Below are 26,684 nucleotides of genomic sequence, written 5' to 3' on the forward strand. Positions count from 1 at the left end.
GCCCAACCCACTGCACTAACAGGGGGCTCGTGGAAAAGGAATAATTTTCACGCCTGGAAAACAGAAGCAGTGCTGGTTTGTGGGCTGTACCCGGTGGGCCACAGGAGTGCGAGATATTAATGATGGGGAAGCCATGAGTGTTCAGGGAGAGTGTATGTGGGACCCCTCTTTGCTTTTCATTCAGTTTGCTGTGAAATGACAACTGCTCTAAAAAAATAGTCTATTAAATGACAAAACAAGAAAAATGAACCAACTAGGGTCTCTCCTGATGGGGATGCAGGCTCTGAAAGTTGTGCCTTTCGACCATTCTCTGGAGAAGCTATGCGTGGGGTTCTCCAGTCAAGAACACTGGAGTGGGTTGCCATTTCCTCCTCCGGGGGATCTTTCCGACCCAGAGATCGAACCCGAGTCTCTTACATCTCCTGCATTGGCAGATGGGCTCTTTACTACTAGTGTCCCCTGGGAAGCCCCGATGATAGCGGGGAAAGTGGCAAATGCCTTCCTAGCACCCAGCCCCAGACAGAAGGCGAGGCTGGGAAGGCCTGAGAATCAATCCAGCCATGGGAGATAGGAGCAGGGAGAGGACCCCCCGGGCTCGGGGCGCTGACCTGGGGACCCACCTGGGGGCGTATCCGGGCCCGCCTTGCTCACAGAGCTCTGCAGCGCCGCCAGCCGGCTCTTCATGTGACGGACGCCCTCAGCGAAGCGTGTCTCCTGGCCTTTCAGCAACTGCTGCAGGTGGCGGATAGCCGTGAGGAACTGCTGTTTGTTGAGACAGTTCTGGGGAGAGGAAAAAATATTCATCAGCACCACTAGCATGGGGGGCCAGCGGTCACCGGGACCCTGGGCTCTAACACCCTGGGGATCCGCTGAGCACAATGCAGAAGCGGCCCCGCTGGTGTCCCGACAATGTATCTGGTGAGGTCCCCAAAAAGCACTCCCCAGCTCCTCCCTCAGCGAAAATAAAGCTCCGATTTTCAGAGTGCAGGGCAGAAGTGATGACTCTAAGTGATTGGGTGGTAGAAGAATTATCTGAACGCAGTGTGCCTTATATGAGTGGTCTTACTTCAAAGACCGCCCCCGCCCCATCCCGCTAATTCTTCACTCCAAGTTAATGCTCTGAAATCTGGGCCTTGAGGAACTTTTTCTTTCTTTATCCTTTGGCTTTTTTATTCTACCTTGGACATTTTTAAGCAGATGGATGATATAACATAAAACAGGCAAATCAGGGAAGCCCAGTGGTTCCCATTCTTTTGAAAATGTAACAGGGCACAGGACTTCCCTGGTGGTCCAGTGGTTAAGAATCTACCTTGCAGTTCAGGGGATGCAGGTTCGATCCCTGGTTGGAGAACTAAGATTCCACATGCCTTGATGCCACTAAACCCTGGAGCAACAACAGAAGACCCCATGTGACTCAAGGAAATCCCATATGCCACAACTAAACACCCGACACAGCCAAATAAATAATTAAGTATTTAAAAAAATATAACAGGGCAAGTTCAGTTCAGTTTATTCACTCAGTTGTGTCCAACTCTGTGACTCCATGAACTTCAGCATGCCAGGCTTTCCTGTCCATTACCAACTCCCCAAACTTGCTCAAACTCATGTCCATCAAGTTAGTGATGACATCCAACCATCTCATCCTCTGTCGTCCCCTTCTCCTCCTGCCTTCAATCTTTCCCAGCATTGGAAAATCTTTCCCAGCATTGGAAAATGCTGGAGAAGGAAATGGCATACCACTTCAGTATTCTTGCCTTGAGAACCCCATGAACAGTATGAAAAGGCAACAGGGCAAGTAAGAAGAATTAAAGGAGTATTCAGTTAAAGTTAATGCTGAGTTCTAACACATTTTGAAAAGCTCAAAAAACAGAAGAAGGAGGCATGTGCTTATCACGATAGAAACTAACTTTAAGCAACACTTGGTATCATGCCTGGTGATAAAAATCTCAAGGTTTCTGATCCTAATGGGGGCTTCCCAGGTGGTGCTAAGTGGTAAAGAACCCACCAGCCAATGCAGTAGATATAAGAGATGGGGGTTCGATCCCTGGGTTGGGAAGATCCCCTGGAGGAATGCATGGCAACCCACTCCAGTATTCTTGCCTGGGAAATCCCATGGATAGAGGAGCCTGGCGGGCTACAGTCTGTGGTGTTGCAGAGAGTCGGACACGACTGAGCAACTGAGTGTGCACTGATCCTAATTGCCCTTAAGAGCCAGGACGTGAACAGGAGGAAGGGAGAGGTGAGGACTCCCTGGTGGTCCCGTGATGAAGACTGTGCTTCCAGCACAGAGGGCACAGGTTCAATCGTTGATCCAGGAACTAACGTCCCCCATGCCAAGGTGGGGAGGGTGCAAAAAAATTAATAGACAAATAAGGACGTTGCCTCACTGGGAACAAAAAGAAAGAAAGAAAGGAGAGGTGAGTACAGTGGGCAGAGATAGGACAGGCCCTGGTTCACATGTTGCACATTACCTCAGCATAGCCTAGTCCAACCTGACTCACATGACCTGCACGGAACAAAGGAGAGTGGGATGATGGAAACCTCTGGGGATAGGCTTGTGAATCCGCTTTTATTTTTTTATACTTAATTTTTTTTCCTACAATGATTATTAACTTTATAATTAGAAAAAAAGGTTTCAAAGGTGGCCAGCAGCCGGCAGCTGGGAGGCACGTGGCCTCTGCAGCCTGGGTGGCTTCCAGCATCACCAGTGGAGCGCTGCCGCTGCGGCGGAGACGGAGCCGCGGCCGCTCTCCCAGGGCGGGTGCCAGGCCACCGCACCTTGGAGATCTCACCAAACACATGGCTCACTGCTCCGGGTCAATGGATGCTTTTGACAAAGCTGAATCCCCAGTTGCCCCTGGAGCTCATTAATCCATGGGGGCTCCTTGGCCTCCACCCTAAAACCAGGGCCTGACTGGGCCTGGCCCCAAACACAACTGTTGGGAAGTGAACTTTTGTTTGCTTTCCTTCTCTCTCCCTCCTTGTGGTCCTTCCCACGCAGGCCCTGGGCACCCGGCAGTGATCTCCTGCAGTCCCTGACCTGCCCAACATGGTGCACCCATCCACCCAGATCAGACTTTGCACACCCACCTTCCTTCCCTTTAAAAAAACATAATAATAATAAGAAGCTGCTTCCAGAGATGCTGCCCCATATCATGTGTGATTCACATTTGTGAAGTTCCTCATAGTGTACCAAGCTATATGCTACTCCTAAGAGGACAGAGGAGCCTGGAGGGCTACAGTCCATAGGGTCGAAAGGAATTTGACGAGACTGAAGCGACTGAGCACACTAAAGGACTACTGGCTGGCAGCAGCCCTGTGAAGAAAGCCTGGGACTGTCTCTGTTTCACAGTCAAGATACAGAAGCTGGAATTCAAGCAACTTGTCCCGAACCATGTAGCCTGTGAGCAGCAGCTCCAGGCTGGGGACCTGCTGACTCCAATCCATCGCGCCCACCAACAAGCTGTGCCTCTGTTGGTGTCTTACGCCTTAGCGTGCTCAGTTGCTCAGTCGTGTCTGATTCTGCAACCCCATGGACTGTAGCCCACCAGGCTCCTCTATCCATGGGATTCTCCAGGCCAGAACACTGGAGTGGGCTGCAATTTCCTCTTCCGGGGATCTTCCCGACCCAGGGATCAAGCTCAAGCCTCCCACATTGCAGGCAGTTTCTTTACCACTGTTTCACAAATGCCTCTGTGTGGTGAATGTTCTTGATTAGTCTGCATGAGGGATTGATCACTCTGTGACCCAAGCTAAATATCCCACAAGAGTGGATTTCTAACTCCTGTGTGGATTCCAGGTTGCGAGCATGAGCAGTGGAGACAGGAAGTGGGGTGGGTGGAGTGGAAGAGACAGCTTCATACACTGAGCCAGGCCAGCAGCTGCCTCCAGGGCATGACAGCTGGGAGAGGGCAGTCCCAGGGGACAGGGAAGGGCTAAGTTTCAAAGTAGGAGATGTTAGATCAATGCCAAGGCTTCTGCCGGGAACCTGGCATGGAGGACATGGGACTCTAGTCAGTACAGAAGGAAAGACCGCGGGAGTGGAAATAAAGGGACCTCTGGGAAGCCAAGTGAGTCGAAACTCAGTGCTCCCAGGTCCAGACACACCGTGCTCTGCTTGTGTTGGCCCTGGCCTGGAGCCCCGCCTACCTATGCACCATGAGTGGCGGGCACCACTGGCTGTGCTCGACGTGCTCGTTACAGGTGACGTGTGCTCATCTCTAGGCTTTCCAGGGGGCACTGGTGGTAAAGAACACTCCTGTCAATGCAGGAGACGTAAGAGACGTGGGTTCGATGTTTTGACCCCTAGGTTGGGAAGATCCCCTGGGGGAGAGTCCCATGGACAGAGGAGCCTCTGCGCTACAGCCCGTGGGGTCACAAAGAGTCGGACACGGCTGACGTGACTTAGGAAGCACATGCTCATCTCTCCAGTCACGATGGGAAAGCCTCCCAGATCAAGTACACTAAGGCCATGCAAAGGTGGAGACAGAGGAGGAAGGTGGTGGGCAGGCTTGATGAGGGAAAGTCAGGAAACCTTAGCCATCCCTGCCTCCAGCCTGACTAGGGTGATGCTAACAGAATTAAGTGTTAAAGATCCTGTGATCAATTAACTTACAACCAAGGAGCCAAGAACAAATAATGGCAAAAGCACAGTCTCTTCAATAAATGGTGCTAGTGAGGAATGGAGTATTTCCTGCCATACTAAACAAGGATGTCACAGTCATCAGTGATTGCAGGCCTCCAATGTGACCCTGTGAGCCCTAAGGGCACTCAGGAAGAAGAACACGGGAGATCTAGCAGCCATGAGACTATAGGCACTCCCTACGGTGAGCCCCAAGGAAGCTTAGGAAGTATAAAACACTTGATACCCGCCCCAGAGAGCTGAGGTGCATGAAAGGAACGATTTCAGTGAGCCCAGACTCTTGCATCTTCCCATACACAGAAAGCACTAAATTCCTTAACTTGGGATATCTGGTTTTCTTTAACGATAATCTTTTGATGTTTAGACGACCAGCTATTTGTTGCAAAACTTGTATATAGTCTGGTTCGTCCCCTCGCCTCCTCAGAGTCGTTCTCTCCGGGTTGCTTGAGATACTGCCTCCCAGGCTTGAAGTCCTAAGAATTCTCACCAAATAAAACATAACTCTCACCTTTTAGGTTATGAATATTTTTTAAGTTGACACTGGGAAAAACTGGACAGTAACATGCAAAAGGATGAAACTAGACCGCTGTCTCACATCCTCCACAAAATTCACTCAAGTTATACTGAAAATGTAAACAGAAGACCTGAAACCATAAAACTCCTAGAAGAAAACACAGGCAGTAAGCTCTTTGACGTCAGACTTGACAGTGACTGTTTTTTGGATTTGACACCAAAAGTAAAGGCAATGAAAGCACTCATAAACAAGTGAAGCCAAATCCAACCGGGAAGCTTCTACACATCAAAGGAAACCAGCGGCAAAATGAAAGGGCAATCTGCAGAACGGGAGGGAATACTTCCAAGTCATCTGCAAAACTTCTGACAAGGGGTTAATATCCAAATTACGCAAAGAGCTCATATAATGCAAGAGCAAAAAACAAGAAAAAAAACAAAATACTTTGGCTACCTGATGTGAAGAACCGACTCCTTAGAAAAGACCCTGATGCTGGAAACGATTAAAGGAAGGAGGAGAAGAGGGTGACAGAGAATGAGATGGTTGGATGGCATCACCGACTCAACGGACATGAGTTTGAGCAAGCTCCAACTCAAGTTGGTGAAGGACAGGGAGGCCTGGCATGCTGCAGTCCATGGGGTCTCAAGGAGTTGGACACAACTGAGTGACTGAACTGAACTGAAACAAAAACCTGATTTTAACATGGGCAAAGGTTCTGAATAGTTTTTCCAAAGAAGACATTCCAAAGACGGCCAACAGGTACATAATAAGATGCTCAACATGACTAATCATCAGAGAAATGCAAATCAAAACCGCAGTAAGTATCACCGCATTCCTGTTGAATGGCTGTTATAGAAGAAACAAGAAATAACAAGTCCTGGTGAAGATGTGGAGAAATGTGAACCCTCATTCCCTGTTTGTGGGAAAGTAAATTGGTGCAGCCACAATGGAAAACAGATTGGAGTTTACTTAAAAAATTAAAAATAGAACTACCATATGATCTAGCAAGGAAATCCAACCAGTCCATCCTAAAGGAAACCAGCCCTGAATATTCATTGGAAGCACTGATGCTGAAGTTGAAACTCCAATACTTTGGCCACCTGATGCAAAGAGCTGACTCATTTGAAAAGACCCTGATGCTGGGAAAGATTGAAGGTAGGAGGAGAAGGGGATGACGGAGGATGAGATGGTTGGATGGCATCACAGACTCCATGGACATGAGTTTGGGTAAACTGCAGGAGTTGGTGATGGACAGGGAGGCCTGGCGTGCTACAGTCCATGGGGTCACAAAGAGTCAGACACAACTGAGTGACTGAACTGAATTGATGATCTAGGAATTCCAAAGGAAACAAAGTTATATCTTGAAAAGATAATACACACCCCCATGCCCATTGCAGAGTTATTTTCAATAGCTAAGACATGGGAACAACTTTAATGTCCACTAGCAGTAAAGACCCAGCACAGCCAAAGGTAAATAAATTAATGAATTTTTTAAAAGCTGATGAGAGTAGATTTTTTTTTTTGGCCACGCAGCCTGTGGGACCTGCATTGGAAGTACAGAGTCTTAACCACCAGACTACCAGGAAAGTCTCTTAAAAGAACAGATCTCAAAAGCTCCCATCATGAGAAAAAAACTGCAACTATGTGAGGTGATGGGTGTTAATTAAATTTACTGTGGTGATCATTTCACAATACATATGTATATCAAATCATTATTTTGTATATACCTTGGACCGTGTGGTGTGCGTGTGTGCTTATTCGTGTCTGACTCTTTGCGACCCCAAGGACTGTAACCAGCCCAGTTCTTTTCATGGGATTTTCCAGACAAGAACACTGGAATGGGTTGCCATTTCGTCCTCCAGGAGATCTTCCTGACCTAGGGATCAAGCCCATATCTCTTGCGTCTCTTACACTGGCAGGCGGGTTCTCTACCACTAGAGCCACTGGGGAAGCCCCATATCTTGGACTAATACAATGCTATCACACATTTATATTATATTATGTAATTTTATCTCAATAAAACTGGGAGAGGGAGGAAAAATAAAGTTCACAAGGGGAAAAAAAGGGAGATCCTTGTCCTCTTGGCAAGCTAGCTTGGCAGGGGCAGAAGCAGGGTGCCAGAGCAGTGGAAAGAATGATTGCTTGAGGTTTAATGGGTTTATGCAGCCGCTGCTACTAACAGGCCAGCTCCTTGATCCCAAATTGCTAGAAATGGAGCCCATGGGCGCCACGCTCAGAATCTGTCACCTGTAGGGACCTCAGCAATGGCATAACTAAATTCATCTGCAGAGCAGAGGGATAGGCTAGAAACCTTCAGACCGAGTCAAGGGCTCAAGAGGTCTGCATTATATGGACATACGGGGACAAATGAAGTCACGAGGTAGGGGCTGAGAACCTAAGCATCCCCCCTTTTCAAACTGAGAAAACTTTGTCAATTTGCTTGGTCAGAAAAAGAAAGCATACTTTCTGCAAAACCACTCAAAATCCAGAAGAACACATCAGAACAAAGGACAAGTCCCGTGACCACAGACAACCACCGTTCACGTTTAGTGTGGTTTTAACATTTGGATCAGATACACACTCACACACGCAAAAGCGTCACCTGACAGTTGCTGGACCACGGATGCAGGCTCCACGTTAGTTCTTTATTCTTGGCTCCAAGTTGTTGGTTTCCACACCAACAAGCAGAGCAAAAGTCAGACCCTGCACCTCAGTCTGCTTCTGTCCCTCTGTGTTCTTTTCAGTCCACTTCCGTTTGTCTGCCCACTTCCCCTCCCATGCCCACCAATATGTGCTTTCGGCCAAGAGAAGCCACACAAGGGAACAGACCATTTCCTTCTTTGTAAACGTAGGCAACGGGGCTTTGAGGGGCTTCAAAGGCCTGCGAGGCTGCAGGACAAGAAACAGGCTGGACCATCTGGTGTCACCCACCTGCATTTCAGCCTGGCCCCGCCATGGCGACTGCTGGCTTCCCATCTCAGGGTCCCAGACCCTAACTGTAAAAAAGAACCTCCCACTTAGGTGGGAAGGCTCACCAAAGCTGTGACTGGGTGAAGGTCAAGTCTGGATGGGGCCGACAAGAAGAGGGGTCCACACCAGGGAAGGAAGGCCTATCTTAGGGCCCCCACTTTCCCAGGTCTCTTCCAGGACCTCACTTTTTAAAATTTTTACTGTTTGGCTACACCATGCACATATGGGATCTTAGTTCCCCGACCAGAGATCAAACACGCACCCCCTGCACTGGAAGCCCAGTCTTAACCACTGGACCACCAGGGAAGTCCCTAGGACCCTCACTTTTAATATTTTTCTCAAAGAGCTCCTCAAATGGCCTAAATTTGCATCCTTTCAATACTGGTCTCCATCCATGCTTGGCGTAGACTGTTGACAATAAATAATGAAAATTAGTTCTCATTTCTTTGAATTAATAACTTATTTGTAATGCGACCAAGAAAAGACATTCAGTGAAACTCTCCCATCCTTGAGGAGAAGAAAATCAAGATTTCCCATTTCTGGTATCAAAGTCTCCTTCAGAGCACTGGGCCTTCCAGTGAATTTAAACACCGAGAGTGATGTTTGCAGAGAAGACCAGAAGCAGAGAGAGGAGTAGCAACAGCAGTCATTCCACCCGCTCTTTCCGAGCTGGGGTGAAGGTGGCAGAGATGGTTCCAGAACACACCAGCCAATGTTGACAGCCAGGTGGTAAGGGGCTGGGTCTAAGGTTTCTGGGAGCAAGGAGGTCACAGAACTGTACTCTATCCACCCCACGCCACATCCAGGGAAAGTCTTGCCTATCTTCTTTCCAACTCACCCTCTTACAACATTCATTCTGATGGATCTGGTGGGGATACTTCAGAGGTTAAACACTCCTCTTCCTGGGAGACTCAGCAGCTCAGAGACCCCACCTGTTGGCCCAGGGTTGGACACAGACAAAGACAGTTTGTGTTCCCAGCTCATTGCAACCCCGTGCCAGAACTCGGTGGGTGGACCCTCCCACCCCATCCAGGCCTCCTTGCCGCCTGGGCTCAGTTTACAAATGAAGCCCAGTTCTCAAAGCACTGAAGTGCCAGGGCATGCCAGATTGGTGGGTGGAGGTGTCCTTGAGGCTCTGTTCTCACGTGACCTGGCTTGATGGCCATCCTCACATCAGTCTTGGTAAGGAGACTATTTCTAAAAGCCACCTCAGTGACAACAGAACCCCAGGCCCCTCCAGGCGGCTGCAGATGACCCCTTGGATCTCGGATGGGCTGTCTTGCATTGGTTTCCTCTAAGCCACAGCTATGCATCACATCAGCATGTTGTTAATGGGAACACAGATGTTTTGATGACTTTAGGTCTATGAAAGGATAGAGCACACTTGCCAAGCGTGTGCCTGCTAGCCAAGGCTTGAGGCCCTCTGCATGTGAGTCATGTAGAATTCACACATGTTTTTTTCCTCTGAAAGATTTTTTTTTAAACTTTAGACCAAATCAGAAGCAGGTTATAACTCCCTGACTTCTCTCATCCCCGTGACCTTGACTCAGCAACTACACCGAAGAGGAAAGAAAGGTCACTTCTGGGGGAAGTGGGGGAATTTTAGGGGGCAGCTGCCCAAGGCCATTATCTTAGGGTTCTCCAGGAAAAACAGAATCAAGGAGAACCAATTGTATTGGGTTGGCCCCAAAGTTCATTCAGATTTTTCCATAACATCTTATGGAAAAACCCTAATGAATTTTTTGAGCCAACTCAATATATGCACATCTCCTGTAGTGAAACAGTGAGAAGGAGAGAGATTTAAGGAACTGGCTCCTGCAGTGTGGGGGCTGGAGACCTGGGAAGAGCTGGTGTTGCATATCCAAAGGCTGTCTGAAGGCAGAACGCTCTCCTTCTCCCAGGACCTCAGTCTTTGGGATGAAGCCCACCCTCCTTATGGAAGGTAACCTGCTTTACTCAAAGTCTACAATTAACACTCATCACATCTAAAAAATAGCTTCATCGGGACTGGTGTTTCACCAAATATGTGGGCACCATGGCCTAGCCATTTCACAGCTTAGAGAAACTGAGGCTCAGGGTATCTGGCTGATGGATGGTGGGGCTGCCTTCCCTGCCACACCGCGTCCAGTCCACCCTCTGAAGAGCACATTGTGCCCATTTCTTAAGCCCGAAAGAACCAGGACGAGGGGCTCAGAGGAGGCCCCAGTTTGCCAGAGGACCCTCTCAGCGCCCCGGCAGCTCTCTCCCAACACACATGCACAGACCCTTCTGGGAACGTCGGCCCAGGTGTGTGCACATTCACACATGACCTCAGATTTCTGAGACCTGTGAAAGTGAATGATGTGGATCTGACCTGGTCTCCTGGGGCTTATGCAAAGAGGTGGAGGGGGACGGGCCTGGTCTTGGCCGCCAGCACAGGCAGAAGGGAAGGGAAGGATGGGCTGGCCGCAGTGGGCGTGGCCACGCTTGAGAGGAGGAGCTTCAGAAGACCCGCCCTTAGAGAAATTCATCTGCATGGTTGTGAAGGGCTGAATAACAGATGTGGTATATTTTCAGATCTTTCTACCCTCCCTAGTGAAAAATCCCAAGCATTGCTGGGTGAGCAGGTAGACGTGAGATGAAAACCATCCTGTCCTGGACCTGTGTCCCACCTGCTCCTCCCGGGCCCTCCTGCAATCTAAGCTTCCCGAAGACAGAGGTCAGAGGCCACACTGCATCACTTCCTTGTTTCCACTCGCCAGTGGCTCCCCACCCATGAAAATAAAGGCAAACTCCTCTCCACGTCACTGACAGGGTGGATTCTTTTCCTGTTGCTGCTCTAACAAATCAACATAAATCCAGCCACTTAAAACAACACATTTATTATCTTACAGTCTGGTAGGTCAGAACTCCAACATGGGTCTTGCTGGGCTAAAATCAGGGTAAGACTCTTAGATTCCCTGAATAAGAACATAGATATCTTGGAGGGGGGAGCATTATTCTGCTTCCAACGTTGTGTGATCAAGCCCTGCCACCTCCAACAGTGCCCAGATCGGACACCTTCTGGGTTCCAATATTCAGACCTCTGTGTTTCTCCACACACCTTGTGCTGCATGTGAAGTCGCTTTAGTCTTGTCTAACTCCTTGCTACCCTATGGACTGTGGCCCCCAAGGCTCCTCTGTCCATGGAATTCTCCAGGCAAGAATACTGGAGTGGGTTGCCATTTCCTTCTCCAGGGGATCTTCTCCATTGACCCAGGGATCGAACCAGTGTCTCTTATGTTTCCGACACTGGCAGGCAGGTTCTTCACCGCTAGTGCCCCCTGGGGAACCCTTAGCTTCCACAAACCTTAGCAAGTTTATTTCGACCGCAGGGCCTGTGCACTGGCCGTTTGCTCTGTCCAGATTCTGGCCCTGGTCCTTGAAAGTCAGTCTTCCCACTTTCACTAGAAGCGCCCTTCTCGGAGAGCCCTTACCTGCCTACCGAGTGTAGGGCAGCCTCCTGGCCACCCTCCAGTACACACCCCATTTCCATTGTCTGCCGCTGGATACTTCCAGGTCTGTCTGGTTTTTCTCTGCGTGCTTGGCAAGGCACGTACTGGGATCTGTTCTTTGAGTGTCACTCACGTTGTCCTTCCTATAGCCCCATGAGACAGGGATCTCAGGAGAGCACTGACTCACAGGAGGCAGGAACTTGCCCAGGTCACTCAGCCAGGAAGAGTGGGAGCCAGAACACAGAGAGGCTGCCTCCGCAGACCCAGGACATCACCTGGCAGGACAGGCTCTCCGGACATACTTGTTGAATGAGCGCATTATCTTACTAGTTAGATTCCTGCCGGGAAGGTAAAACCTCTAATTACGCAGTCAGAGAAAGAGCTCCAAGCTGATACTGACAAGTTTGTATTTTTTCACATTACAGTGTAAATGACTGAAGGTGTCTGATGTTTTTCTGAAAGTAGTTTTGTGTTTTGTCTTTTTTTGCCTGCAGGTACTCGTGTGTTACGGGCTTCCCTAGTGACTCAGATGGTAAAGAATCCGCAGGCAGTGCAGGAAACCCTGATCCCTGGGTCGGAAAGATCCCCTGGAGAAGGAAATGGCAACCCACTCCAGTATTCTTGCCTGGAAAATTCCACGGACAGAGGAGCCTGGGGGCCACAGTCCACGGGGTCGCAAAGAGTCAGACATGACTGGGCAACTAAATGACAATTTTCTTTTAAATGAAAAAGTCTGTGATATCCTTATTTTAAGTTTCAGGCAGTCCCAAAGAAGCAGGGTAGACTGGGTGGAGTCTTTGAAAGGACAAAGAAAGTCCTATCCACCCAGGGAGTCTGCCCTGTGGCCCCAGGGCTGCATAAGCCTGGGGAAAGTTTGTAGAAACCTGGCAGTCCTACCATTGTCCCTGCTGATCAGAGGCATCATCCATTCTCCGGGGCCACTCAGCAGACAGACACCCCTCCTGGGGCAGCTGACAAGGAGGCAGGTCAGGGTGGCCGTATGTAAGGAGGGGACCGGTGCCCCAGTGGCAGGGGGAGCGCTTCACAGGCACTGGCTGGTTCTGCCAAGAATCAAGGCAGGTGTCAAAAAGGACCCGCCAGGGTGAGCAGGCCTAGGAGGGCATCAGTTCCTACCTGGAAGACTCCAGCCCAGCCCAAGGACCCAGTGCACTGTCTCCTTCCCCAGGTGATCGCCTCCGGTTCACACCCTCAGCCTGCACTGACCAATGCCCCTGAGGGCTAGAAACTGCCCCAGCGGAGCAAAGGGATCTCCGCTCTTCACTGCGATCAGGGCAGTCCTTGACAGGACTGGGAAAGAGTCACACTCCTGAAGGTGCCGAGGAAAGATGGAGGCTGCTGGAGAAAGGGGAAATGCCAGGATGGCCTTCCAGTCACCCATCCTCACCCTGAGCCCACCTATTTGTCTAAACCCTGTGCCTGTGGGGAGTGAATCCCTGGATCAGTACTCATGAAGGTCTGCAGAATGGCAATCTCACCCTCCCTGCAAGAGGCTCTTCTGGTCTTCCCATCCAGGGGGTCGCCTGTTTTCCCATCTCCGGATACGGGCAGGTCTTGTGACTTGCTTTGGCCGGCAGAACACACTGGAAGCGATATACCAGTTCCAAGGCTGGCTCTGGATTAACCTTATTGTCTAGTTTCTGAATCTGATGTTTTGACATCTGGGGCTGTGTGACTTGGCACGGACTGTTCCTCAGCGGGGGGGCAGGGGGGCGCGGCTAGCAAATTCCTAGAGGCAGCAAACAACACAACACCCTCCTTGCCCATGCCCAGCACACCTTAGGTGGCAAACCAACCAAAGCTGAGCCCATCCCCCTGATTATCTGGTCTGACACTTGTGAGACACTAACACCCCACCCTAGCCACGCCCCCCCCCAACAACCCCAGGGTCCATCAACTAGGAACAAGCCCTATACTGCCATCTCGCTCACATTATTCCAACTAGCCAGTCCTAACTCGGTTAGTGTCCTTACCCTGTCTCAAGACCCCCAGTACAGGCTTTCTCAAAGTTTCCATCCCTCTCTCTGCCTGATGTTTTCTCTGTGACCCCCTACTCTCAAGAACTCTAAGTGTTAATAACATGCTATCTTTTCCCCGGCACTGCCTCTGTTGGACCCACCCTGCCTGACTGAAACCGAAATGTTAGCTTCACGGCAGACCAGAGTCTCAAGAAGTCTGGTGCATCCTGCTGGCCTTAGCCCTCAGCCGCTTTCCAAAGTGCGGAAAGCCCAGGCCAGCCTGCTGGAGGACGGGGGACTGCATGGAGCAGAGGCAACCTGGACCACCCAGCCCTGGCTAACCCAGCAGCTGTCCACAGACCAAGAGGAGCCCAGGCCTAGAGAGTGGAGCCTGGAGCCCATGAGCAGAACAGCTGAGCTGAGTCCTGCTCAAACTGGTGACCTGATCAGCCAATTCAAGACCCAGAGCAGCTTGATCAGAACCAAATGCAGGATCCTTGTCTGTTTAGTTCTCGGTGAATGGGCCATGAAAGTGAAAGTGTCAATCATTCAGTCGTGTCCGACTCTTTGCAACTCCACAGACTGTAGCCCACCATGCTCCTCTGTCCGTGGGATTTCCCAGGCAAGGATACTGGAGTGAGCAGCCATGCCCTTCTTCAGTTGGATCTTTCTGACTCAGGAATCGAACCTGGGTCTCCCACTTATCAATCACATGATTTTTTACCATGTGAGCCACCAGGGAAGCTCATGGACCGTGATAGGCACCAAATATGTGTTTTATGAAATAACTCATTTTCGATTTGAATGATTCACACATCCCGGTAGCTGTGGTTCATCTCCACGTATCCTTCTAAAACAGATCGGTCGCTCAGTTGTGTCTGGCTCTTTGTGACCCCAGGGACTGTAGCCCGCCAGGGTCCTCTGTCCATGGGATTCTTCAGGCATGAATACTGGAGTGGGTTGCCATTTCCTCCTCCAGGGGATCTTCCAGACCCAGGGATCGAACCCAAGTCTCTTGCCTGTCCTGCATTTGGCACTTGGATTCTTTACCACTAGCACCACCTAGGAAGCCCTCTAATGCAAGGACCGGTTATAAAACCGTGCAGCAGGGTTGGCAAATACTCCTGGTGCTACGAGCATGGCAGATACCTCTCTAATCAAGCATGGTGTTCTTTCACAGTGAACTCCGAAATGAACAACAATCCATCCCAACCAAGGCTCCAGGCAGCCCCAGGCTATCCGTCTAAATAGGCAACAGAATTGACATTGATAAACTGACCACAACTGAGACAGACTGGGACCTGGGACCCTGCAGTGCTGGAAACAACTCTCCTTGAGTATCCTTGAGTAGGGAAATACAAAGAAACTGTATGAGACTAAAAATAACTGCGTGCATGCACAGTTGGGGCAAATTCTGGGTATAGAGACCAAAAGGCCCGACTGCCACTTTTGAGGAGCCTGGAGCAAAAGCAGGGTACTATGCATGCCGCCTGCACTCCACGCCACCAGAGGGGTGGGCAGAGCACCTAAGCCACCGTTCCCACCTGACCCCTGGCCACACTCCTACCTACACCCCCACATAAGGAACAAGCTTCCCCATTCCCTTGGGGAGCGAGTGAGCAAGGGAACTTGTCACTTGTTCTTGATCCCACCTGCTGCAGCAGGGCCCCACAAAGCCTTGTCTGGGCTTGTCTGGTCTCTAGTCAATTTCTGTTGATTGGGGAAGGCCAAGAACGCTGCTTGATAACAACACTACACCAGGATGGAACGTGTTCAGATTCCCATGTTTCCACCCTTCTGCATCTCATTCAGGGAGTAGGCACGGAACCTACACCACCTCCTTTCCCTCTGCCTCCATCAGTGGGGTTTGGTGGGTGGGGGCATCTTTCCCCCCTCTCACTGCTCCCTCAGGCTCTGATCCTAATACAAGGATTCAGTTGCTACTGTCTCGGGTGCATCAGGCTCCCTGTCTACAGCATGAGGATAATTGTGCTGCCATTGTCTGCTTTAAAGTTTCAAAGAAGGACAAGTGTAACATCTACAGTACGAAAGTGACTCGGGAAGGACAAGGATAATGAATTAAATCATCATTTCCCTGACAATGTGTTCAAAAAAACAAGGGAAGAAGCCAAGAAAGAGGAAGGCATATGATCCAGAAAACGTAAACTCCAGTCCAGGCCAAAGTCCCTGGGTAGCCGCAGGGCTATGAGCCCAGAGAAGGTTCAGCAAAACTGGAATCCAGGGGCAAGGAGCCCAGCAGAATAGGGACCAGGAAAGAGGTTTTTGGAAACTACTGTGCTCATGTAGAGGACGGATGGGGCAAAGGAGAAAAACTTTGAGGAAAACCAAAAAGTTACACAAGAAAGAAAATTAATCATGGTAGGTTACTTGGCTCTGTAGCAAACAATGGAACAAAGTACTCATCTGTCATCACAGGAGATCAATTACTTAGAAATGTGGAATAATTTCCAGGGCATTTGAAAACAGTTGCCTCAAGAGAAAGAGAGAGAGGACTATGAGGCCATTTCTTGAAAGCCACAAACTACCAAAAATCCCCCCCAAGAAAAAAAAAAAAGCTATTCGAAGGAGTTTTGTATCTGTCAAAGAAACTGAATCCATAGTTAAGAATCTTCCAGAAAAGAAATCTCCAAGCCCACATGGTTTCATTGGTCAATTCTATCAAACACTGTGAGAGGAACTGACACCACCTCTACGTAGTCTCTTCCGGAAAACAGAAAGAAGGGACAACCCACAGTTCATTTTAGGAAGCCAGTGTTATGGTAACGCACCCAGGCAAAGACAGGAAAAGAAATACACAGACGAGGGGTCAGCAAATTGTCTGTAGAAACAGGGCCAGAGAGTCAAATTTTCCAACTTTGCAGCCCATAGTCTCTGTTGCAACTACTCACCTGTACAGTTGTACTACAAAAAGCAGCGATGCTGACGTGTAAGGGAATCAGCGTGGCCAGATTTGAGCACCATTGGGCTGGATATGTTTCATGGGCTATAGTTTGCTGACCCCTGCTATATATCAATATCCCTCATCAACAAGATACAAGAATTCTCACAAAACATTAGCAAGCAGAATCCAGAAATAGATACAGTGTTTAAGATGACATGATTCAATTAGGGTTTATCTAGGAGTGCAAGGCTGGTTTCAAAATTAGAAAATCACATGACATTGTAAATCAATTATACTACAAATAAAGTTTTTAATTCAATTTTAAAAAGTCAATCAACGTTATCCACTTTAATAACAGACTGAAGAATAACCACAAGATCATATCAGTTGAGGGAGACAAAGCATGTGATAAGATTTAGCATCCATTTATAATAAAAGATGCTGTGATGATGCTATAATATCATCACAATAATAAAAGATGATGCTGTGAAAGTGCCGCACTTAATATGCCAGCAAATTTGGAAAACTCAGCACTGGCCACAGGACTGGAAAAGGTCAGTTTTCATTCCAATCCCAAATAAAGGCAATGCCAAAGAATGCTCAAACTACTGCACAATTGCACTCATCTCACATGCTAGCAAAAACAGTACGTGAACCATGGACTTCCAGATGATCAAGCTGGATTTAGAAAAGGCAGAAGAGCCAAAGATCAAATTGCCAACATCCATTCAATTATCAAAAAAGCAAAAGAGTTCCAGAAAAATATCTACTTCTGCTTTATTGACTATGCCAAAGCCTTTGACTGTGTGGATCATAACAAACTGGAAATTCTTAAAAGAGATGGGAATACCAGACCACCTGACCTGCCTCCTGAGAAATTTGTGTACAGGTCAAGAAGCAACAGTTAGAACAGGACATGGAACAACAGACTGGTTTCAAATCAGAAAAGGAGTACATCAAGGCTGTATACTGTCACCCTGCTTATTTAATTTATATGCAGAGTACATCATGCAAAATTCTGGGCTGGGTGAAGCACAAGCTGGAATAAAGATTACCAGGAGAAATATCAATAACCTCAGATATGCAGATGACACTACCCTTATGGCAGAGAGTGAAGAAGAACTAAAGAGCCTCTTGATAAAACTGAAAGAGGAGAGTGAAAAAGTTGGCTTAAAGCTCAATGTTCAGAAAGATCATGGCATCCGGTTCCATCGCTTCATGGTAAATAGATGGGGAAACAATGGAAACAGTGTCAGATTTTATTTTTTTGGGCTCCAAAATCACTGCAGATGGTGACTTCAGCCATGAAATTAAAAGACACTTGCTCCTTGGAAGAAAAGCTATGACCAACCTAGACAGCATATTAAAAAGCAGACACATTACTTTGCCAACAAAAGTCTGTCTAGTCAAAGCTATGGTTTTTTCAGTAGTCATGTACAGATGGACCACAAAGAAAGCTGAGCACTGAAGAATTGATGCTTTTGAACTGTGGTGTTGGAGAAGACTCTTGAGAGTCTCTTGGACTGCAAGGAGTTCCAATCAGTCAATCTTAAAGGAAATCAGTCCTGAATATTCATTAGAAGGACTGATGCTGAAGCTGAAACTCCAATACTTTGGCCACCTGATGTGAAGAACTGACTCATTTGAAAAGACCCTGATGCTGGGAAAGATTGAAGGCAGGAGGAGAAGGGGACATGAGGTGGTTGGATGGCATCACCAACTCAATGGACATGAGTTTGAGTAAGCTCTGGGAGTTGGTGATGAACAGGGAAGCCTGGTGTGCTGCAGTCCATGGGGTTGCAAGGAATCGGACATGACTGAGCTACTGAACTGAACTGAACTATAATAAAAACTCTATTAAGCTATGGCTAGAAAACCTTAACCTGACAAATGGCTTCTACAAAGACCTACAGCCTAGCATCCCACTTAACATTAAAAAACTAAATGCAGGACATTCCTGGTGGTCCAGTGGCTAAGACATTCCACTCCAAAGGCAGGGGGCCTTGGTTCCATCCCTTATCAGGGAACTAGAGCCCACATGTTGCAACTGAGACCCAGTGCAGCCAAATAAATAAATAAAATAAATATTTAAAAAACAGACAAAAAAGCTGAACACATCCTTCCCACAGCAAGGATGTCCACTCTGTTACTCAACACAGTATTAGAAGTTTAATAAGTGTAATCAGGCTAAACAAATAAATAAATGGCACATGTATAAAAAAGGGAGAAATAAAATTGCCCCTGTTGGACTGTGAAGAAAGCTGAGTGCCGAAGAATTGATGCTTTTGAACTGTGGTGTTGGAGAAGACTCTTGAGAGTCCCTTGGACTGCAAGGAGATCCAACCAGTCCATTCTGAAGGAGATCAGCCCTGGGATTTCTTTGGAAGGAATGATGCTAAAGCTGAAACTCCAGTACTTGGGCCACCTCATGCAAAGAGTTGACTCATTGGAAAAGACCCTGATGCTGGGAGGGACTGGGGGCAGGAGGAGAAGGGGACGACAGAGGATGAGATGGCTGGATGGCATCACTGACTCTATGGACGTGAGTCTGAGTGAACTCCGGGAGTTGGTGATGGACAGGGAGGCCTGGCGTGCTGCAATTCATGGGGTTGCAAAGAGTCGGACATGACTGAGCGACTGAACTGACTGACTGACTGACAGATAACCTGATTGTTTATGTAAAAAAATCTGAGGGAATCTACAAAAAGAAATCCCTATAGCTAATAAGTGAGTTCCACAAAGTCATAGGATATCATGTCATCATAGAAAAGCCCGCTGAATTTCCGTAGCCTAGGAATATAGCATTGGAATTAAAAAATCTTAAAACTAATACTACTTAAAATAGCTCCAAAGATGAAATACTTAGATTTTAAATCTAACAAAGCATATTCACATTGAAAATTTTAAAATACTGATGAAAAAAATTAAGGAAGATCTAAATAAATGGAAAGACATGTAATTTTCATGTCATTGGAAAACTCAATATTAAAATGCCATATATGTACATGTGTATGTTCTTGGTCATGTCCAACTCTTTGAGACCCCAGGGACTATAGCCCACCAGGCTCCTCTGTCCATGGGATGCTCCAGGCAAGAATACTGGAGTGGGTTGCCATGCCCTCCTCCAGGGGATCTTCCAGACCCAGGGATCGAACCCACATGTCTTACATCTCCTGCATTCACAGGCAGGTTCTTTACCTCCTGGGAAACCCCTTCAATTCAGAACTGCCTTTAAAAAGAAGTATCTTGAAAAAATAAAAAAATAAATAAAAAAACAAGTATCTTGACATAAACTTCACACTTTATATAAAAATTAACTCAAAACAGATCACAGATCAAAATGTAAAGAAGCAAAACTATAAAAATTTTAGAAAAAAAACACACGAGAAAACTTTAATGATCCAAAGTCAGAGAGTTCTTATACTTAAACCAAAAGCAAAATCTATAAAAATAAAAAATTAATCAGTTGGACTTCATCAACATTAAAAACCTTTCCTCTGGAAAAGACACTGTTGAGACAAGCTGCAGTGAATGAAATAATGCCATTTGTAGCAACATGGATGGATCTAGAGATTATCATCCTAAATGAAGTGAAGTCAGAGAAATACCATATGATATTACTTACGCGTACAATCTAAAAATAAAAATGATACAAATGAACTTATTTACAAAACAGAAACAAACTCAAAGACTTAGAAAACAAATGTATGGTTACTAAAGGGGAAAGTGAGGGGAGAGGGATAAAGTAGAAGCTTGGGATTAACATACACACACTATTCTATATAAAATAGATAGCCAACAAGGACCTACTGTAGAGCATGGAGAACTACACTCAATACTCTGTTATAATCCATATGGGAAAAGAATGTGAAAAAGAACGGATAGAGGAACATGTATAATTAAATCACTTTGCTGTGTACCTGAAACTAACACAGCATTGTAAATCAACTATACTCTGATATAAAATTAAAAAATAAAAAATAATTAATAAAACTTTAAAAAGACAGGCTGCAGAAAATATTAGCAACTCACACACCTGAAAAAAGGATTTCTAATTAAAATATACAAAATATAAGAATACTTAAAACTTAACCATAAGAAAACAAACCACCCGTTTGGAAAATGGGCAGAGGGCCTGGAGAGACACTTCACCCAGTAGACTATCCAAATGTTAAATAAGCACATGAAGAGATGCCACTATTACCAATCATTAGAGAAATGGGCATTTAAACCAAAATGAGACATCATTCCATACCCATTAGAGTGACTTGGAGACACATAAACAAACCTAATAATATTAAGTGCTGGTGAAGATGCAGGGTAACTAGGCTTTTTACGCATTGCTGGTAGGAACGTAAAATGATAAAGTGAAGTCGCTCAGTAGTGTCCGACTGTTTGCGACCCCATGGACTGTCGCCTACCAGGTTCCACCATCCATGGGATTTTCCGGGCAAGAATACTGGAGTGGGTTGCCATTTCCTTCTCCAGGAGATCTTCCTGACCCAGGGATTGAACCCAGGTCTCCCACATGGTAGGCATTATAGGCAGACGCTTTACCGTCTGAGCCACCAGGGAAGATCCTGAAAATGATAAAACTGAATGGAATATAGCCTAGCTGCTTCTTACAAAGTTAAAGATACCAAATGACCCAGCAATCCCACTCTTAGACATTTACCCAAGAGAAATGAGTGTTTACATTCCACAAAAAGCTGTATGGGGAATGTTTATAGCAGCTCTAATCATAGTCACCGAAAATTGAAATTGACAGCATGGGAGTCATTAAGTTCAATGGCTGAGCTGACTGTGATATGTCCACACAGTGGAGCACTACCCAGCAATAGGAAGGAACTGTGCATTCCCAGAATGACATGGAAGAATCTTAGATACATTGCACTAAGTTAAGGAAGTCAGAATCAAAAGTCTATGTACTTTTTGCTTCCATTTATATGACATTATGAAGATGAAAAACTATAATGATGAAGAACAGATCAGTGATGCCAGGGGCTGCGGTGGGCAGACATGTGCCTACATAGGGGCATCATGACGTCATTCTGGAGTGGTGGAACCGTTCTGGCTCCTGACTGTGGTGGAGATGGCCAAGTATAGAGCATAGCTCTAAGGTTAAACTCATGGAAACATACACTAGAGACATTTTTTCCCCAATAAACTCCAAAAAGCAATGTATCCAATGGGAGTAGGCAGTCAAAAGAATGAATCTCTAACAGTGGATTTTGGAACCCTGTGACAACTGATCACAAGGAGAGGTTTGGGAGAGAGGGAACTATTCTGAATACTACACCCGCGCCCCACAGCCACTGAGGAGGGTGAGGGCCACCATGCGGGAGAAGGGTGAGGCATGGCGCTTTGTTAAGTGTCCTTCCTTTCCTGTCTCCCCCACAAGGCTGTCTCTCTTCCTAGGGCGAGACCACAGAGTGGGCAGCAGTGTTGGAAAAGGGCCCGCATTTATGGGATCCTAGCACTGCTCAACCTCCACTCCTTTCCCAGGACCACCGGTTCTCCAACAGCAGATCTCAAAAGTCTTTCAAAGTGGCTCAGGACAGATGTGATAAAAAGCCAGACAGGGACTGGGGGTGAGATTCCGCAACCTACACAGGACTTTGGGCAAAGGACAGTTTCACTAGAATTTTTAAACTAACTTCCATGGAGAATCCCTTCTGCTCCCTTTCCCTCTCACCAAGCCCAGTGAGGCAGTGCTTTTGCAGGTAAAGAAATCAAGGTTTAGAGGATAAGGAATTTGAGGAAGCCTGGACATGGCAGGGAAGGGATGGGACCCAGATCTTCCCCCAAGAACACAGCCTGAAAGAGCTTACTTCCCTATTTGAACAGCAGCTGCAAACATCTGAGAACTGCCAAGGTTTCACTTTGTCCAGGTAACCTTGAGAGAGCAAGTAACAGCAGGACAGAGCCCCCCTCCAGCATCCTGTCTACCCTGCCCCCTCTGCTGGCCCGGGGTGGGGGGCCAACTAAGAGATGCACCTCCGTGTGCTCCTGGCCTCGCACTCTGGGCCTGAGGCTCTGTTTTGTAATCTGCAATGGGCAACCTTATTGTTCTGCTTGGTGGGTTCCTTGTGGGGACCTTCTGCGGCCTGGCACCTCACCCCCTTCCACACTAAGATGGACCAAGTTTGGTCTGAACTAAATTCTCCCTTCCTGCATCCCAAGGGCTTCTAAATGGCCACCGATATGCCTGCTTGGTTCAGATATTCAGTTCATGGGTGAGAGTCTGTGGAGAAGGGGAAAGGCTTAGACCCCAAAGACAGAGGTGAGGCTGTGTGACCCTGAGTAAGTCACAGTCTCCCTGGGCCTCAGCTCCCTCGTCTGCAAAATGGGGGTGGTGACAGTTCCAACCCACAAGGCTGCTCTGAGAATAAAGAGCTGGGAGATGCTTAGCAAAGAAACAGGCGTTCATCCGTCACTCGGCAAGCTTTCCTTCCGAACGGGCAACCCACTCCAGGATTCTTGCCTGGGAAATCCCACTGACAGAGAAGCCTGGCAGGCTACAGTCCATGGGGTCGCGAAGAGTCAGACAGGACTGAGCGACTGAACACACACGCACACTGCCATTACTGTTACTGCTGTGGATGGTATTGTCAGGGTAGCTGCCCTACAACTCACAGAACACGTGGTCACAGATGGAGGGGTCTCAGGTTTTCAGAACCAGTCTGGTGATAGCTGGCTTGGAATTCAGCAGGTCGAATCTTACCTTTGAAAGAGCACTTTTCACTGAATTCTTTTTTCTTTTTCTACAGCAATGCTGCAGCATGTGGGACCTTAGTTCCCTGACCAGGGATCCAAACGGCTCCCCCTGCTTTGGAAGTGAGGAGTCTTAACCACTGGACCATCCCTTTAATCTGCATTTTTATCTTAATTTTTACTATCAATCCTTGTTGCTTAATGTAAAAGTGAATCTGTTCAAGTACATAAATCCATCAGGATTCCAATAGCCACAAGTCAGGGAGAGAAAACCTAAGGGAAAGCTGCCTGTAAGTTTGGGAAAGAAACTTAGTCCCAAATCTAAGGTCCCTTAGGCTCAGAGTGAAGCTGCTTCAGACACCTTCCCGTCCACCCCTGCCTGGGAAGTGCTATGAACTGCTAAGAAAGTTGGTGGTGGGAGCCACACGCTTAAATTGGCTATTATGATGTTAGTTGCTCAGTCCTGTCAGACTCTTTGCGATCCCATGGACTGTAGCCCACCAGGCTCCTCTGTCCATGGGATTCTCCAGGCAAGAACACTGGAGTGGAGGGTTGCCATGCCCTCCTCCAGGGGATCTTCCCCACCCAGGGATAGAGCCTGGGGCTCCCACATGGAAGAAGGCAGATTCTTTACCATCTGAGCCACCAGGGCCATACCCCCAGTACAAAATGTTTTTGGTGTTAAAAAAAAAAAAAGTGTTGTTGTTTTTTTTTTAAAGTTGGTGGGAAGAAGGATATTTCGGTTAGAAATTTAAGTGTTGGAAGTTGGAGGCAGGGGACATCCTTTACTCTAATCCGGTGAGCGGGGAGCTCTTCTGGAGACCCGAGGAGGACCAACGTCTCATGAGTTCTTCTCAGGCAGAGCCTTCTCTCTGTCTGTGTCTCTGTCTCTCTCTCCCCCAGCGGACCGAGGCTTTCGCACCAAGTGCTCAGACCAGCCCGGGTCCTCCCAGACGCCCGGCCCGCGATGCATCCGATGACAGATGCGGGAACGGAATCCCAGTCCCAGCCTGGCTCCAAGCCCCCGGCCCGAGCATTCCGGTGGAATGTGGCGAGCCAAGGTCCTTCGGCCTCGGCGTGGCCTCCCCTGCAAGCAGGATCAGGGAACTGGCGGGAGGGACACTGACCTGGGAAGCCCGCGATTCGGGGCAGGCGAGGAAGAGCAGCAGAAGGAAGAGCACCCGAGGACACTTGGGCACCATCTTTGCCAACCGGAACCTTTCCGCTTGGGAAGGGGAGATAACTTGGTCTGCCGCCCCCGCCGAGACTGTCCCAACCGATGTCGCGGCCGCCCCTGAGGGGAACCGGGCTCCGTTCGGTCCGGATCGGCTCGGGTAGGGAGGAAAGCGGGAGCCCGGGAGCGCAGCTCGGCCCGCCGCGCTCGAGAGGCGCAGTCCCGGATCCAGGTGCGCCGCGCGCGGACCTGGAGCTCCCGCGGCCACCAGCGTCCGCTGCCGCCTGCACGAGACAGTCCCGGCGAGGCGGGGAGGCGCCGGCCCCTTGGCCAAAGCCGAGGAGGAGGGGCTGCCCGGCCAGGAATGCGCCTGGGAGCGCGCCCAACCCGCGCGGCTCCCAGAGGAGGCCCGGCGCGACGCAGAGGACGAGCGCCGGCATCCTGAGCGCCCTCGCGGGGGAGGCGGCCGAGGCGGCGCACACGTGCGTGCGGAGCCCCGGAGCCCATCCCAGCGCCGGGTCGCTCCTGACCCGCCCCTTTCCAGCCCGGGGACACTGAGGCTGACCTCATCCAACTGCAAGCGAGATTCAAATCCAGGTCTGTCCAACTTCAGAGCGCGCGCGCGCGCGGACGTTTTCCTCCCCGGCACTCGGAAGTCAGAACTAGTGTGGGCGCGAGATGGACTTCATGAACTCAGACCGAGTTCCCCACCCGAGAGCTGCTATCGGAGTACAAGAACACTCAAGCACAGTGACTCAGAATCAGCAGCCCTCCTCATCTGCTGCCCTCCACTCCCCAGTGGAAGGAGAAACAGTTTGAACTGGGAAGCAGGGGAACACTGGATGTTTTGCTGAGGTTGGGTGGGACACGCCGCTGGGCAGGACAGACATTAGCAGTCTGAGTCCCCCTGCATCCAGGGACTGTGGGAGGATCCAGATGACCTCAGCTCCAAGCTCCTGGAAAACACTGTTTAAGTTCTGACTGGAAGAATGTTTCAGAAGGCAACACTGCAGATGTCATGGTGCACACCAAGTCTGGCCGAGCCTCAAATCTATTTTTCCTGTTTCCAACTTTCATTTAGCAGAGCCCATTCAGAGCTCAAGGCATGGAGCTCAGAAGGCTACGTAGCCTTAGAGCCGAACTGTTTTCTTTTGGAAGGCAGAGGGGGAAATTGGAGTCCCGTGGAAAACGAGAGGCCTGCTGCAGGCTGGCCACCTGGGCAGACACTATCCAGGAAGTCCGGCCGGGCTGCCCCGCCACCTTCCCGCCGGGGGAAGGAGAGCGCGCCTGTAAACTGTTACCTGCGCTCGTGGGGAGGCGGCTTGAAGGACACTGGACAATACACTGCTCCTCCCTGTCCAGGTGGAGGGGGCCAAGGAGCCCGGGCGGAACCCACAGCCTGTGCAAATGAGGGTATTTCTGCCTCCATCGCTCGTGTTTGCTGTCTTTGCCAAAGCCCAGTGTCCCCATCTTTGTATTCTCCCCTCCTCCACCTCTAGAAAAGAATTTCTTCTGGTCAATGAGGTTGTGTTTATTTTGTATTTTATCCCACCTGATGTTTACATGGCTACTGCCACCCCCAAAACCAAGGCTTCTCGGCCCTGTGCCTGCTTGTGCTGGAGCCAGGCAGAAGTGCCTGAGAACTTTGCTCCTGCCGTGCCCTCTGAATGGATGCACGGACGTGAAGACACTCCTGAGTTCACCAATGAAAAAATGAAAGCTGGGAGTGGCTGAGTGACTGGTCTATGGTTTGCAGACTCAAGGATCTCCAGAGCAGGGCTGTTTCCAGCATAGGCTACCTTCAACCTTCATCCCACATTTTAAATACTTAAATATTCAGTCATAGGATTTCAGAAATTTTGTTTACAGAAAGAGTTTTTCCTGGTTTCTGGCTTCCTTCATCCCTTTCTCTCTCTCACTTTTTCTCCCTTGCTCCCCACTTCTCTTTCTCTTCCTCCATCTCCTTTTCCTCTTCTCATTGCCCTTCTTCTTCCTCTACTTCTCAAGCATTCCTAAGTTTCAACACAGATTTTTTTCCCTACTTACCAATTTGTTTCCCTTGTCCTACGGCTGGCTTCTCTCCCATGCTCTAGCGTCCAGTCTGAATGACCCTGCTAAGGTCCCACTGCCCCCTCGGTACCGCCCCTGGTCTGTCCGCAACAGCCCGTGACCTGTGGTCATTGAGACAGGCCCTCCACAGCCCATACCTGCCAAGGCTACCAAGAGCAAACAGCCTGTGAAAATAAGCCACAGGCTACTCCGGGTTCCACACACTAATCTTTGCCTAAATTGACTCTGATGGTCCTGCATGGGGACAACATA

At 48.6% G+C, this 26,684-nt stretch overlaps 1 protein-coding gene across 5 annotated transcripts in view; it reads right to left on the bottom strand.

Moving 5' to 3' along the window:
• Nucleotides 1-25,070, bottom strand: part of FBLN7 (fibulin 7) — a 57,474-nt gene extending 32,404 nt beyond the window's left edge. For 3 of the 5 annotated variants that reach the window (XM_025260572.3, XM_025260571.3, XM_044925561.2), the window contains exons 1-2: nucleotides 24,316-24,444; nucleotides 609-780 (exon numbers count right to left, since the gene is read on the bottom strand). In XM_025260572.3, coding sequence (XP_025116357.2) covers nucleotides 609-780; nucleotides 24,316-24,390 — 247 coding nt within the window. In that variant the 5' untranslated portion in view covers nucleotides 24,391-24,444. Of the gene's footprint in view, nucleotides 1-608; nucleotides 781-24,315; nucleotides 24,445-24,927 lie in introns of those variants that run through there. The other 2 variants (XM_044925562.2, XM_006065947.4) reach the window with 2 other exon arrangements.
• Nucleotides 25,071-26,684: the final 1,614 nt, after the last annotated feature.

Source organism: Bubalus bubalis, chromosome 12 (genome assembly GCF_019923935.1).
Source record: "Bubalus bubalis isolate 160015118507 breed Murrah chromosome 12, NDDB_SH_1, whole genome shotgun sequence".
NCBI classification, from domain to species: Eukaryota; Metazoa; Chordata; class Mammalia; order Artiodactyla; family Bovidae; genus Bubalus; species Bubalus bubalis.